The sequence below is a fragment of the Callithrix jacchus genome, chromosome 14, assembly GCF_049354715.1.
Source record: "Callithrix jacchus isolate 240 chromosome 14, calJac240_pri, whole genome shotgun sequence".
Classification (NCBI taxonomy): domain Eukaryota; kingdom Metazoa; phylum Chordata; class Mammalia; order Primates; family Cebidae; genus Callithrix; species Callithrix jacchus.
Window position 1 is genome coordinate 91,338,978 of NC_133515.1, and position 13,199 is coordinate 91,352,176.

At 40.5% G+C, this 13,199-nt stretch overlaps 1 protein-coding gene and 1 pseudogene across 4 annotated transcripts in view; one reads left to right on the plus strand and one right to left on the minus strand.

Annotated features, from left to right (window-relative positions):
* The window catches only part of ATAD2B (ATPase family AAA domain containing 2B), a 177,565-nt gene that overhangs the window by 20,346 nt on the left and 144,020 nt on the right, over nt 1-13,199 (plus strand). For all 4 annotated transcript variants that reach the window (XM_002757996.7, XM_078349874.1, XM_035273089.3 and 1 more), the window contains exon 2: nt 6,435-6,586. In XM_002757996.7, coding sequence (XP_002758042.3) covers nt 6,435-6,586 — 152 coding nt within the window. The remainder of the gene's footprint in view (nt 1-6,434; nt 6,587-13,199) is intronic.
* LOC108588100 (small ribosomal subunit protein uS15 pseudogene) lies at nt 1,275-2,622 on the minus strand (annotated as a pseudogene).

Sequence of the window (13,199 nt, forward strand, 5' to 3'; positions counted from 1 at the left end):
GAAAAGAGAGCGCTTGAACAAATAAGTTCGTGAAATGTTATATACTTTATGCCATCCGTAGAGATTTACTTTGCATGTTATCATAATATTCTTAGAAGTTTTGCAACAAAAAACCTTGGACCTCATTGTTTCCCAAACTTAATTGACCATGAGCCCTCCTTTCTTGCCCCTAATAATTTCTTTTTCTCTTTTTTTTTTTTTTGAGATGGAGTCTCGCTCTGTAGCCCAGGCTGGAGTGCAGTGGTGTGGTCTCGGCTCACTGCAACCTCTGCCTCCCAGGTTCAAAAGATTCTCCTGCCTCAGCCTCCCAAGTAGCTGGGATTACAGGTGCCTGCCACCACAACTGGCTAATTTTTGTATTTTTTTGTAGAGACAGGGTTTCACTGTGTTGGCCACACTGACCTCAAACTCCTGACCTCATGATCCACCCGCCTCAGCTTCCTGAAGTTCTGGGATTACAGGCATGAGCCACCGCACCCAGCCTTCCCCTGATAATTTCTATTAATAATTTGTGGCTGGACATGGTAGCTCATTTCTGTAATCCCAGCACTTTGGAAGGCCGAGGCTGGTGGATCACGAGGTCAGGAGTTTGAGACCAACCTGGCCAATATGGTGAAACCCAATTTCTACTAAAAATACAAAAATTAGCCAGCCCTGGTGGTGTGCCCCTGTAGTCCCAGATACTCAGGAGGCTGTGGCAGGAGAATTGGTTGAATCTGGGAGGTGGAGGTTGCTGTGAGCCAAGACCGTGCCATAGCACTCGATCCTGGTAACAGAGTGAGACTTCATCTCAAAAAAAAGAAAAAGAAATCGTGAACAAATTTCTAGAAATTTTGCTTGTCATTTTTCCTTATCATGGAGTTTTAAAAAAAGTGGACATGTTTTTGTAATTCAGGAGCTTGAAATCTTGCTAGAATTCCAAGACGTGGACATGGCACTTTAAAGATGATAAATATATAATAATAATAAAGTGCCTAACTTTATAATAGGGTTGCAACTAGTATAGGGGGGATAAACTTAATTTAGGGTAGATTCTTCAGGGAGATTTCACTTAAAAAAATGAGTCCTAAGATAGTCTTGAAGGTGAGTGATCAAATTTAATTAGAAGGAGTAATGCTGGCCTGGGCTATTTAAATTGGTATAGTAGTTCGTAGGTACTAGTTTCTGTATCACAGATATACTCTGGCGTAAGACACATGATGTTGCTTTCTCAGTGACTACTTTTTTTTTTTTTCAATAAACAGTCATTTTATTACTTGAGTACATTGTCAAATTTATGCAACCAGGGCAGAAGCTGTGGATGACTCATATTTTCAATTGGGAGGAAGAATTTGCTTGGTCTTCTATCAGTATCATTGAGCCAGTCAGTGTATTTGCCTATCAGAATCAGATGGAATTTAGCATCCTTATCCTTTCTGTTCCTCCCAAGATGCTTTGGAACAGCAACTACTTGCTTAATTGAAAAGTAGAGATCCTCAGGGAGATTAGAAGCAAGTCCTTTGAACTTAAGGATTCTTAAGATGTGTTGCCTATCACAAAACATACTTATGCAACACTGTATGAGTCTCAGGATCACACTGATTTGTGAGAGAGGCAGACCCTTCTTGGTCAGTTTGTAAATCTGCTCCTTCACATCATCAGATGCCAACTTCAGCCAAGTGGGAACCTTGCAGTCACAGGGCAGAGCCGATTGAGACAGGCCCTTCCCAGAAGCATGTGACTTATGATGGTGGCAGTCAGGCGGCCCAGTGACTACGTCTCGAATATGTTCTATAATAATGCTTTTCAAACTCTAATGTGCCCATGAATTGCCTAGGGATCTTTTTAAAATGGTTTCTGATTCAGTGAGTCTGAGGGTGGAGTCTGAGATTCTACATTTCTAATGAGCTCCCAGATAGATTATGCCTATGTTGTTGGTTCACAGACCAGATCTGAAGTAAGAAACATCTTGAATTAGTAGTAGTAGTAGTTCAGTTAGATGACCTTTAATGCACACTGTAACCTTGGGAGTCTATAAATATGCCAGGTTGGAGTGGATGAGATAGTATAAAGAAAACTGAAGCTAGGCATGGTGGCTCATGCTTATAATCCCAGTACTTTGCAGGGCCGAGGTGGGAGGATCTCTTGAGGTCAGGAGTTTGAGAACAGCTTGGCAATGAGACCCTGCCTCAAATAAAATAAAATGATAAAAATGTAAAAACACTCATTTGAGTATACTATGTCGATTAAGAATTATTACAAGATTGAATTATGTCTTAAGTGATTTTCCACCCTGTTCTGAATATAGTTTGGAAGTAGCTAACTAGCTTTTCTTGGGAACTTAACTGGATAAGTGATGGTGTATTACAAAACTATACACCATCTTAATTGTAGATCTGCTCATATTTGAATTTCAGTTGTTTTTTTCTTTTGTGCCTTTTAGTACCAGTGTGGCCTTATGGCTGTGTGTGTGTGTGTGTGTGTGTGTGTGTGTGTGAGAGAGAGAGAGAGAGAGAGAGAGAGAGAGAGAGAGAGAGAGATGGGGTCTTGCTCTTTTGCCCGGGCTATGGTGTGATCACAGCTTACTGCAGGTTTGACCTCTTTGGCTCAAGCGATCCTCCTACCTCCTCCTACCTGGTGCATACCACCATGCCTAACTATTTTTTTTTTCTTTTTTCTTTTGAGATGGAGTTTTGCTCTTGTTGCCCAGGCTGGAGTGCAATGGCACAATCTTGGCGTACTGCAACCTCCACCTCCCAGGTTCAAGTGTTTCTCCTGCCTCAGCCTTCCAAATTAGCTGGGATTACAGGCATGTGCTACCATGCCCAGCTAATTTTGTATTTTTAGTAGAAATGGGGTTTCACCCTGTTGGACAGGCTGGTATCGCACTCCTGACCTCAGGTGATCCACCCACCTTGGCCTCCCAAAGTGCTGGGATTACTGGTGTGAGCAACCGTGCCTGACTTAACTAGTTTTTATTTTTAATTTTTTTGTAGAGATGAGGTCTCATTATGTTGCCCAGGCTGGTCTGGCACTTCTGGCCTCAAGCAATCCTCCTGCATTGACCTTTCAAAGTTTTGGAATTTCAGGTGTGAGCTACTGTGCCTGGCCACAAATATTTTTATATGGTAGCATGTTGAAAAGTATTATAGATACTTGTTGACAAAAAGAGTCAAACTCTGTAAAACATTTGAAGAGATTTATATTCTGAGCCAAATATGAGTGGCCATGGATGAAGACACAGTCTCAAGAGGTCCTGAGAATATGTACCCAAGGTGGTTGTGTTATAGCTTCATTGTATACATTTTAGGAACACATATGACATCAATCAATAAATGTGAGATGTTAATTGGTTCAGCCTGGAAGGACGGGGAGCTTTCAGCTGATAGGTAGATTCAAATATTTTCTTTTTTTTTGAGATGGAATCTCGCTCTGTTGCCCAGGCTGGAGTCTAGTGGCACAGTCTTGGCTCACTGCAGCCTCCACCTCTCAGATTCAAGTAGTTCTCTGCCTAAGCCTCCTGAGTAGCTGGGATTACAGGCACCCCACACCATGCCTGTCTAATTTTTGTATTTTCAGTAGAGACGGGGTTTCACCATCTTGATCAGGCTGGTCTTGAACTCCTGACCTCATGATCTACCCTCCTTAGCCTCCCAAAGTGCTAGGATTACAGGTGTGAGCCACTACACCTGGCCCCAAAGATTTCTAATTGGCAATTTGTTGGAAGAGTTATCTAGAAACCTGGAATCAGTATAAAGGAGTGTCTGGGTTAAGATAAAGGGTTGTGGAGACCACAATTCTTATTACATAGATGCAGTGGCCTCCCTTAGAGATAATAGGTGGCAAATCTATTCTGTTCAGACCTTTAAAGGGTGCTAGGTCAGGTGTGGTGGCTCACACCTATAATCCTAGCACTTTGGGAGTCTTAGGTGGGAGCATTACTTGAGGTCAGGAGTTTGAGACCAGTCTGGGCAATATAGCGAGGTCTCATCTTAACAACAACAAAATTAACTGGGCATGATGGGAGGTGCCTGTAGTCCCAGCTACTCAGGAGGCTGAGGCTGGAGGATTGCTTCAGTTCAGGACGCAGAGGCCACAGTGAGCCATGACCACATTACTGTGTTCTAGCCTGGGTGACAGAGTGAGACTCTGTCCCAAAAAAGAAAATGATTCAGGTATATTATATGTGTATGTTTATATATTCTTTAGCCCTCTCTGCTGAGAGCACTTAATTGCAGTCACACCTCCTCAGTAACAGTGAGTGCACCTAGTGCCCAGCTTTTCATTTCTACATATTATCATTGACTAAGAGGGACCAAGGCTCCTTGGAGAAATACTGTGGGGCCAGAGAGGGAAAGTATAAAATGAGCCTACAGAATTCAGTTGTGCCAGAAAGTAAGGAAATACTTAACATTATGAGGATATGTCAAAAGATACAAGAATTACTTTGAAGGGACTCACACTGGCTAAATTTCACATAATTTGAGCAACAAAATAGAGTAGGGGATTATAATTTATAGAATAAAATAAGAATCCATGAGGCCATACATATATAAATGAATTAAATGCATTTGGGCTGACAGGGTAAGCCCTTTATTAAAATGCCAACCACAAATGTAGAAGACATGATGGAATTAGAAAATCACCATCTTTGTGGTGTTTGATAATGACGAGTAGTCGGTGAATGCTAAGGCTGGTTGGTAGAGATTTGACGAGGAACAGGGTATTGGTGAATTATTGCAATAATTCCCCGTAATATATAAATCAAATACAAAGGAAAACATAGTTACTTTATAGTGAAGAAACCTGGCAGACACCAGGTTGACCAGGTGATGAAGGTTAACCTTCCTAGGGATGGGAAGGATAAATATGGTATGCACAGCATCATTTCTGAATATCTGAATATTCTTATTAAGAATGCGTGACCTGAATCTGATTACTAGGAACATAGCTGGGCCCAGACAGAATGAAAGGCTTGTCCTTTTTTTTTTTTGAGATGGAGTCTTGCTCTGTCACCCAGTCTGGAGAGCAGTGGTTGCTCACTGCAACCTCCTCCTCCTGGGTTTGAGTGAATCTTATACTTCAGCCTCCTGAGTAGCTGGGATTATAGGCACATACCTTGCCTGGCTTTTTTTTTTTGTAGTTTTAGTAGAGATGGGTTGACCAGTCTTGTCTGGAACTCCTGACCTCAGGTGATCTGTGTACCTTGGCCTCCCAAAGTGTTGGGCTTACAGGTGTGAGCCACCACACCTGGCTGGCCTGTACTCTTAACGGTCAAGGACATGAAAGATGGGTAAAGAAGGAAAGACTGATTGAGGGAGACTGAGGAGGTCCATTAACTAAATGCAGTATGTGGTTCTGTATAGCATCCTGGACCTGAAAGAGAGGCATTGTTGGGACCTTTGGTAAAATTTGAATGTCCATGGTGTGACTCTGTATTATACCAGTGTTTATTTTCTGATTAGGGGGTTTGTATAGTGGTAATGAAGCAAAATGCCCTTGTTTAGGGAGGTACATACTGGAGTATTTAGCGGGGTCTGAGGGATCGTGACATAGAAAGAGATATATATACACACTAAATGTTTAAGAACACACACCTTTGGCCGGGCGTGGGGGCTCATGCCTGTAATCCCAGCACTTTGGGAGGCCAAAGTGGGTGGATCACGAGGTCAAGAGATTGAGACCATCCTGGCCAACATGGTGAAACCCTATCTCTACCAAAAATACAAAAAGTAGGTGCACGTGGTGCACGCATCTGTAATCCTAGCTCCTTGGGAGCCTGAGGCAGGAGAATCACTTGAACCCAGGAGGTGGAGGTTGTAGTGAGCTGAGATTGCACCACTGCACTCCAGCCTGGCGACCCGGCAACACTCCATCTAAAAAAACAAAACAAAACAAAACAAAAAAACCCCACACAGCCTTTCTTGAAGACTTTTTAAAGCAAAGACAAGAAACAGAACATAGTTTTCTGGTTATAAATGTAACCTTTCTTTTTTTATGTTTGCAGATTATGTCTTTTGCTATATTTGCAGTATAATTCATTTAGTAAATATTTGTTGGTTGACAAAATACTTTACTTGATTACCCAAGGATATTAACAATCCTTCTTTTTTTTTTTTTGAGACAAAGTCTTGCTTTGTCATCCAGGCTGGAGTGCATTGGCATGGTCTCAGTTCAGTGCAACCTCTGCTTCCTGGGTTCAAGCGAGTCTCCTGCTTCAGCCTCCCAAGTAGCTGGAACTATAGTTAGCTAATTTTTTTTTTTCTTTTAGTAGAGACAGGGTTTTGCCATGTTGGCCAGTCTGGTCTTGAACTACTGACCTCAAGTGATCTGACTGCCTCGGTCACCCAAAGTGCTGGGATTGCAGAATTGAGCCACTACACCTGGCTCCTAATATCAACAATTCTTTTTGTCTTCATGGGAATAATGAATACATTTTTAACCTTGTCTTTCAGAAAGCTGAAGTTGATGGTAGTTTAAGTGACAGTCACGTATCTCCTCCAGCCAAACGCACTTTGAAACAACCTGATTCTGTATGCAAAGACAAATCGAAATCAAGAAGTACTGGTCAGCGAGAGGAATGGAACTTATCAACTGGACAGGCCAGGTGAGAAAGGAGAACTCATTGATTGTTTTCTCTTAAATTACTGAATGTAATTCAGGGCTGATATTAGTGCTAATTTTCTTAGCTTATAAAGTAATGTCTTATCAATACTTATAAGTAAATTGTATTAAACTTATTTTATAATTTTTGTATGTAATTTTATTTTCTCCCAATATACTCTAAAATATATTTGTTCTATAAAGATATATGGTATGTAACTGAAACTACCATAAGTAAAACAATACAGATTTTTGACTCTTGAGTATGCATATGTATTTATAGTCCTGAAAATTTAAATAAACTTATGGTCAGAATTATATTTTTATTTGAAAATCTCCCTTTTGTAAGATTATTGGCTATTTCACTTGAATTGATATACTAAGATGTAATGACATTTAAATTAATTTTTAAAGAGATCTTTTCATCTGTTACTCTGTTTTTAACTTAAATTTGCTTGTGTCTGGTTCAGTATGTATGAGAAAAACTTAATTTCAGTCAGTTTCAGAGTAAATGCTGATAATTTTCTCTAAAACTGACTAATATTAAGTTTAATTTACTCCTAAATGGTAGTTAGGTTAGGCACACACATAGAAAAAAATTATTATTTGATACGGAGTCTCGCTTTGTCACCTAGGCTGGAGTATGGTGGTGTGATTGCGGCTCACTGCAACCTCTGCCTCCTGGGTTCAAGAGATTGTCTTGCCTCAGGCTCCTGAGCAGCTGGGACTACAGGCGTGCGCTACCACTCCTGGCTAATTTTTTTGTATTTTTAGTAGAGATGGGATTTCACCATGTTGGCCGGGCTGGTCTTGAACTCCTGACCTCATGATCCACCTGCCTCCCAAAGTGCTGGGATTACAGGCATGAGCTACTGTGCCTGGCCAGAAAAGATTTAAACATTGAAATCAGAATCTTTAGCTTCTGTTTTATATAAAGTGTTTATTTTTATTTTTTCCTAATTAAAAACAATTTTTTTACATGGATCTGGGAACTAAAGTGTTCTTTAAAGTCTTTAAAGTAGAAGTGCTGATGATGTGTGACTGTGAACAGAAGTAAAAGGGAAGTCCCTTGTTTTTATTCCTTCTTCAAGTATTTAAAAATATTTTGATTCTATATGTGTAGGTAAATTCTAGATACTTTTATTCTCTATTGAAAAAAATCTTCGGGGTTTTATAGACTTTGACAGGCTTTGTACATTTATTAGTTTCTAAGGGGTCTCTGTACTTACTAAAATATACTTCATAAGATGTATCTGTTTATTGTTATTTTTTAAATTTGCATTGTCTGAGGGCTAAGTAGAAAAATACATAAATCATAGTCTGTTTATTTTTGTTTTTTTTTCCTTTACCACACTCACACATCTGTGAGATGAAACAGGTTTGGATAATTATATTACTTTAGTACTGCCATGTAATTATACTTTTAGACTTAGTCTACCTGTTATAATCTATATCTTGCATTTATTAAATGAGTGAATCAAATATCTTCTTCTAGATAAATGTTCCTCACAATTTTTTTTAGTGTTAAAATTTGACTTTTAATATAGTAGATTTCTCTTACCTACCTACTCAGCAGGCCATTATGTAAATTGATCTTGATTTTTTTTTTTTGAGTTAGAGTTTCTCTCTTGTTGCCCAGGCTGGAGTGCAATGGTGTCATCTCTGCTCACTGCAACCACCCTGCCTCCTAGATTCAAGTGATTCTCTTGCTTCTGCCTCTTGAGTAGCTGGGATTATAGGTGCCTACATCACGCCTGGCTAATTTTTGTGTTTTTAGTAGAGACGGGGTTTCACCACATTGGCCAGACTTGTCTCGAACTTCTGACCTCAGGTTATTCACCTGCCCCTCAACTTCCCAAAGTGCTGAGATTACAGGCGTGAGCCACTGCACTTGGCCAGTATTTTATATAGAAGTCTTTCATATAAAAAAGCCTCAACAATTTTGGGAGAGTGAGTGAAAGATAGTTATGCTTCTATTTAGGAATCATTTAGGTTTCTTAGAGTGAGATATTTCTCACTCTAATACAGAATACATTTCAAGTAAAATACAGAATACAGACTAAAATACAGAATACATTTCAAATAAAAAAATAATGAATACTAATACATTTACTGTTTCTGTTTTGGCAAAAGAACAATGTTTAGTAGTTCACACAATTTAGAAAGATTTTTGAGGTCAGGCATGGTGGCTCATGCCTGTAATCCCAGAATTTTGGGAGGCCTAGGTGGGAGGATTGCTTGAACCCAGGAGTTCAAGAACATCCTGGGCAATATAGTGAGACTCCATCTCCACAAAATATTAAAAAATTAGCTATAGTGGCACATGCTTGTAGTACCATCTCTCAAAAGGCTAAGGCTGGAGGATCTCATGAGCCTAGGAGTTTGAGGCTACAGTGAGCTGTGATCACCCAGTGACAGAGTGAGACCTATCTTGGTTAAAAAAAAAGTTTCCATTTGTAGTTTATTCATCTAGGAGTATGAGTCATTGTTAAACTTTTAGAATTAGAGTCTTTTGATGTTTCAGATGACCTGAACATAAAATGCCGTTTAACCTATTAGATTCAATAGAATTTAATTTTTTTTGTGTTGTTTTTGAGACGGAGTTTCGCACTTATTACCCAGGCTGTAGTGCAATAGTGTTATCTCGGCTCACTGCAACCTCCACCTCCTAGATTCAAGCAATTCTCCTGCCTCAGCCTCCCGAGCAGCTGGGACTACAGGCGTGTGCCACCATGCCCAGCTAATTTTTGTATTTTTAGTAGAGATGGGGTTTCACCATGTTGACCAGGATGGACTCAATCTCTTGACCTCGTGATCCACCCGCCTCAGCCTCCCAAAGTGCTGGGATTATAGGCATAGCCACCGTGCCTGGCCTTTTTTTTTTTTTGAGGTGGAGTCTTGCTGTGTTGCTCTGGCTGGAGTGCAGTGGCGTGATCTTGGCTCACTGCAACCTCTGCCTCCCAGGTTCAAGCAATTCTTCTGCTTTACCCTCCCTAGTAGCTGGGACTACAGGCGCATGCCACCATGCCCAGCTAATTTTTATGTTTAGTACAGATGGGGTTTCACCATGTTGGCCAGGATGGTCTCTATCCCTCCACCTTCTGATCTGCCTGCCTTCCAAAGTGCTGGGATTACAGGTGTGAGCCACTGCACCTGGCCAATAGGATTTAGTTTTAAGGAAAACATGTAGTTAAAAATATTTAAAATTTTTAGATAATATAAATACAAAAATTAAGAATTACTTGAAGGCTTGTATTTATTTTTAATGTCATGAACCTGAGAATCTTGATTCTTTTATTTTGGTGGTCTCAACTCTTGTGGGCATCTAAGTCAAACATACTGAAGTCCTTTCATGAAAAATAACTTGTTCTTTCATTCATACGGATGAAAATTTAATACAGATAAGAATTAGTATTAGCTATGAAAAATAATAAATTCTAAAGAACTTTGCAAAGACCACTAAGGTCATTAATGAAATTACTGTTGATTGACAAAATAAATTTCCATTTTAGAGTTAGGTAATTGGATGAAGATAGAGACAAAAATGGACCTCGAACTTCTGAATCTTCATAATTTATTTGAGCAAGACTATGAGTTTTCTTTTGGGGAGAAACCTGAGTTTAAAAGCCCAAGTGTATCAACTTTTTTTTTTTTTTTTTGAGACCATTTCACTCTTTGTACTCAGGTGTGCAGTGGCACAATCTCGGTTCATCACAGCCTCCGCCTCCTGGGTTCAAGTGATTCTTCTGTCTCAGCCTCCTGAGTAGCTGGGATTACAGGCATGCGCCACCACACCCTGCTAATTTTGTATTTTTAGTAGAGATGGGGTTTCTTCTTGTTTGTCAGGCACGTCTGGAACTCCCCACCTCAGGTGATCCGCCCACCTCGGGCTCCCAAAGTACTGGGATTATAGGCATGAGCCATTGCACCCAGCTTAACATAATTTTAATGATTGATACTTTTAGTAAAATAGGATGGTTTTGGTCAACAATATTTTTTAATATATTTATATTATATGTGGAGATTCTTAAATATACATACTAACATAGATGTAGCTTATAAATATTTTGAATACAGAATGCTATTTTATTGACTTTTTTGTCAGCAGATATTTATTCGGTTACTAGTCATTTATTTAACCTGGTATTTATCTAGAATAATAGGCATACTCTGAGATAGAGACAAACTAAATTTTTTATAAGACTTACTGTATACTTGGCTGGGCTTGGTGGCTCATGCTTGTAATCCCAGCACTTTGGGAGGCTGAGTTGGGTGGATCACTTGAGGCCAGTAGTTTGAGACCAGTGTGGTCAACATGGTGAAACCCCGTCTATACTAAAAACACATAAATTAGCCAGGCATTATGGCAAGTGCCTGTAATTCCAGCTACTTGGGTTGTTGAGGCACGAGAATCTCTTGAACCCGGGAGGTGGAGGTTGCAGTGAGCCGAGATTGCACCACTGCACTCTAGCCTGGGCGACAGAGTGAGACTCTGCCAAAAAAAAAAAAATTTACTATATACTCAAATGTAGCATGCTTGAAAATTTCCTTTTGTGGTTAAGTAATAAGGAAGTAGTGAGGTGAGGCAAAAGTATAACCATCTATGTGGACTGCTGAGGCACATTAGAGTTGAGGAGTGCTAGTGGTTAAGTGAGGTCTATCAGAACTGGGGCTTTTCTGAATTGAGGTTTAAAACCTTCATAAATCATTAAGTGCCTTGAGTTTATATGGGAAAAGAGAATAAATATGATTTTTTTAATTTTTATTTTTATTTATTTATTTATTTTTGAGACAGAGTTTCGCTCTTGTTACCCAGGCTGGAGTGCAATGGCACAATCTTGGCTGACTGCAGCCTCCACCTCCTGGGTTCAGGCAGTTCTCCTGCCTCAGCCTCCTGAGTAGCTGGGATTACAGGCACACGCCACCATGCCCAGCTAATTTTTTGTATTTTTAGTAGAGACGGGGTTTCACCATGTTGACCAGGTTGGTCTTGATCTCTCGACCTCATGATCCACCCGCCTCGGCCTCCCAAAGTGCTGGGATTACAGGCTTGAGCCACCACACCTGGCTGTTTTTTTTTTTTTTTTTTAGTTGGAGTCTTACTCTGTAGCCCAGGCTGGAATGTGCAGTGGCACGCTCTTGGCTCACTGCAACCTCTGCCTCTAGGTTCAAGTGATTCTTCTGCCTCAGCCTCCCGAGTAGCTGGGATTACAGTAGGTGGCCACAACCACTCACAGCTAATTTTTGTATTTTTAGTAGAGAGGCGGTTTCACCACGTTGGCCAGGATGGTTTCTATCTCTTGACCTCATGATCTACCCACCTCTGTCTCCCAAAGTGCTGGGATTACAGATAAATATGATTTTTAAGTCTGGTATTGCAATGATGTGTGCCCCAGATAATTAAAGCTGTATAAAATTATAATATAATAATCACCTAATGTAAAGTGAAACCATTTCTATTTAAAAAATTCAGGAAACAGGGTTGGGTGCAGTGACTCACGCCTGTAATCCCAGCACTTTGGGAGTCGGAGACTGGCTGTAGGGGGATCACCTGAGGTTAAGAGTTTGAGACCAGCCTGGCCAACATGGTGAAACCCTGTCTCCACTAAAAATACAAAAATTAACTGTGTGTGGTGGTGCACACCTGTAATCCCAGCTACTCAGGAGGCTGAGGCATGAGAATTGCGTGAACCCAGGAGGCAGAGGTTGCAGTGAGCCAAGGAGACAGCCACTGCAGTCTAGCCTGGGCGACCGAGTGAGGCTCTGTCCCCTCAAAAAATAAAAAATAATAAGTAAAAGTTCAGGAAACAGTAACATAGGGAAAAAAGTCTCCAACTCACCTAACTTTCTTTAAAAAAACAAAAGAAGAGAGCTACCTGCTCAATATAAGTGACCAACTTTTCAGAACATTGATGTAATACAGAAACTTTTAGGCACATTTGTATAAGCAGGCTAACCCTTACAAAATCTCATAGGTCAGGCACAGTGGCTCATGCCTGTAATCCTAATACTTTGGGAGGCCGAGGTGGGTAGATCACCTGAGGTCAGGAGTTCAAGATCAGCCTGGCCAACATGGTGAAACCTCATCTCTACTAAAATACAAAAATTAGCCAGGCATGGTGGCTGGTGCCTGTAATCCCAGCTACTCAGGAGGCTGAGATTGGGAGAATCTCTTGAATTCGGGAGATGGTTGCAGTGAGCTGAGATCGTGCCACTGCTCTCCAGCCTGGGTGGCTGATCGAGACTGTTTCAAAAAAAACAAAAACAAAACAACAACAACAAAAAAACTCAGTGTGTTAATATCTCTTAATATACTCATGTATTTCATGTCATGTCTCCTTTTTCACTCTCTCTCCCTATTATAAAGATAAATGATGACAACAAAACGATGATAGTAATAATCTCTGACTGTAAGGTAATTGGATCAATTGAAGAACAAGTTTTTTTTTTTTTCTTAAAACAGATCTGGCCGGGCGTGGTGGCTCAAGCCTGTAATCCCAGCACTTTGGGAGGCCGAGGCAGGTGGATCACAAGGTCAAGAGATCAAGACCATCCTGGTCAACATGGTGAAACCCCGTCTCTACTACAAATACGAAAATTAGCTGGGCATGGTGGCG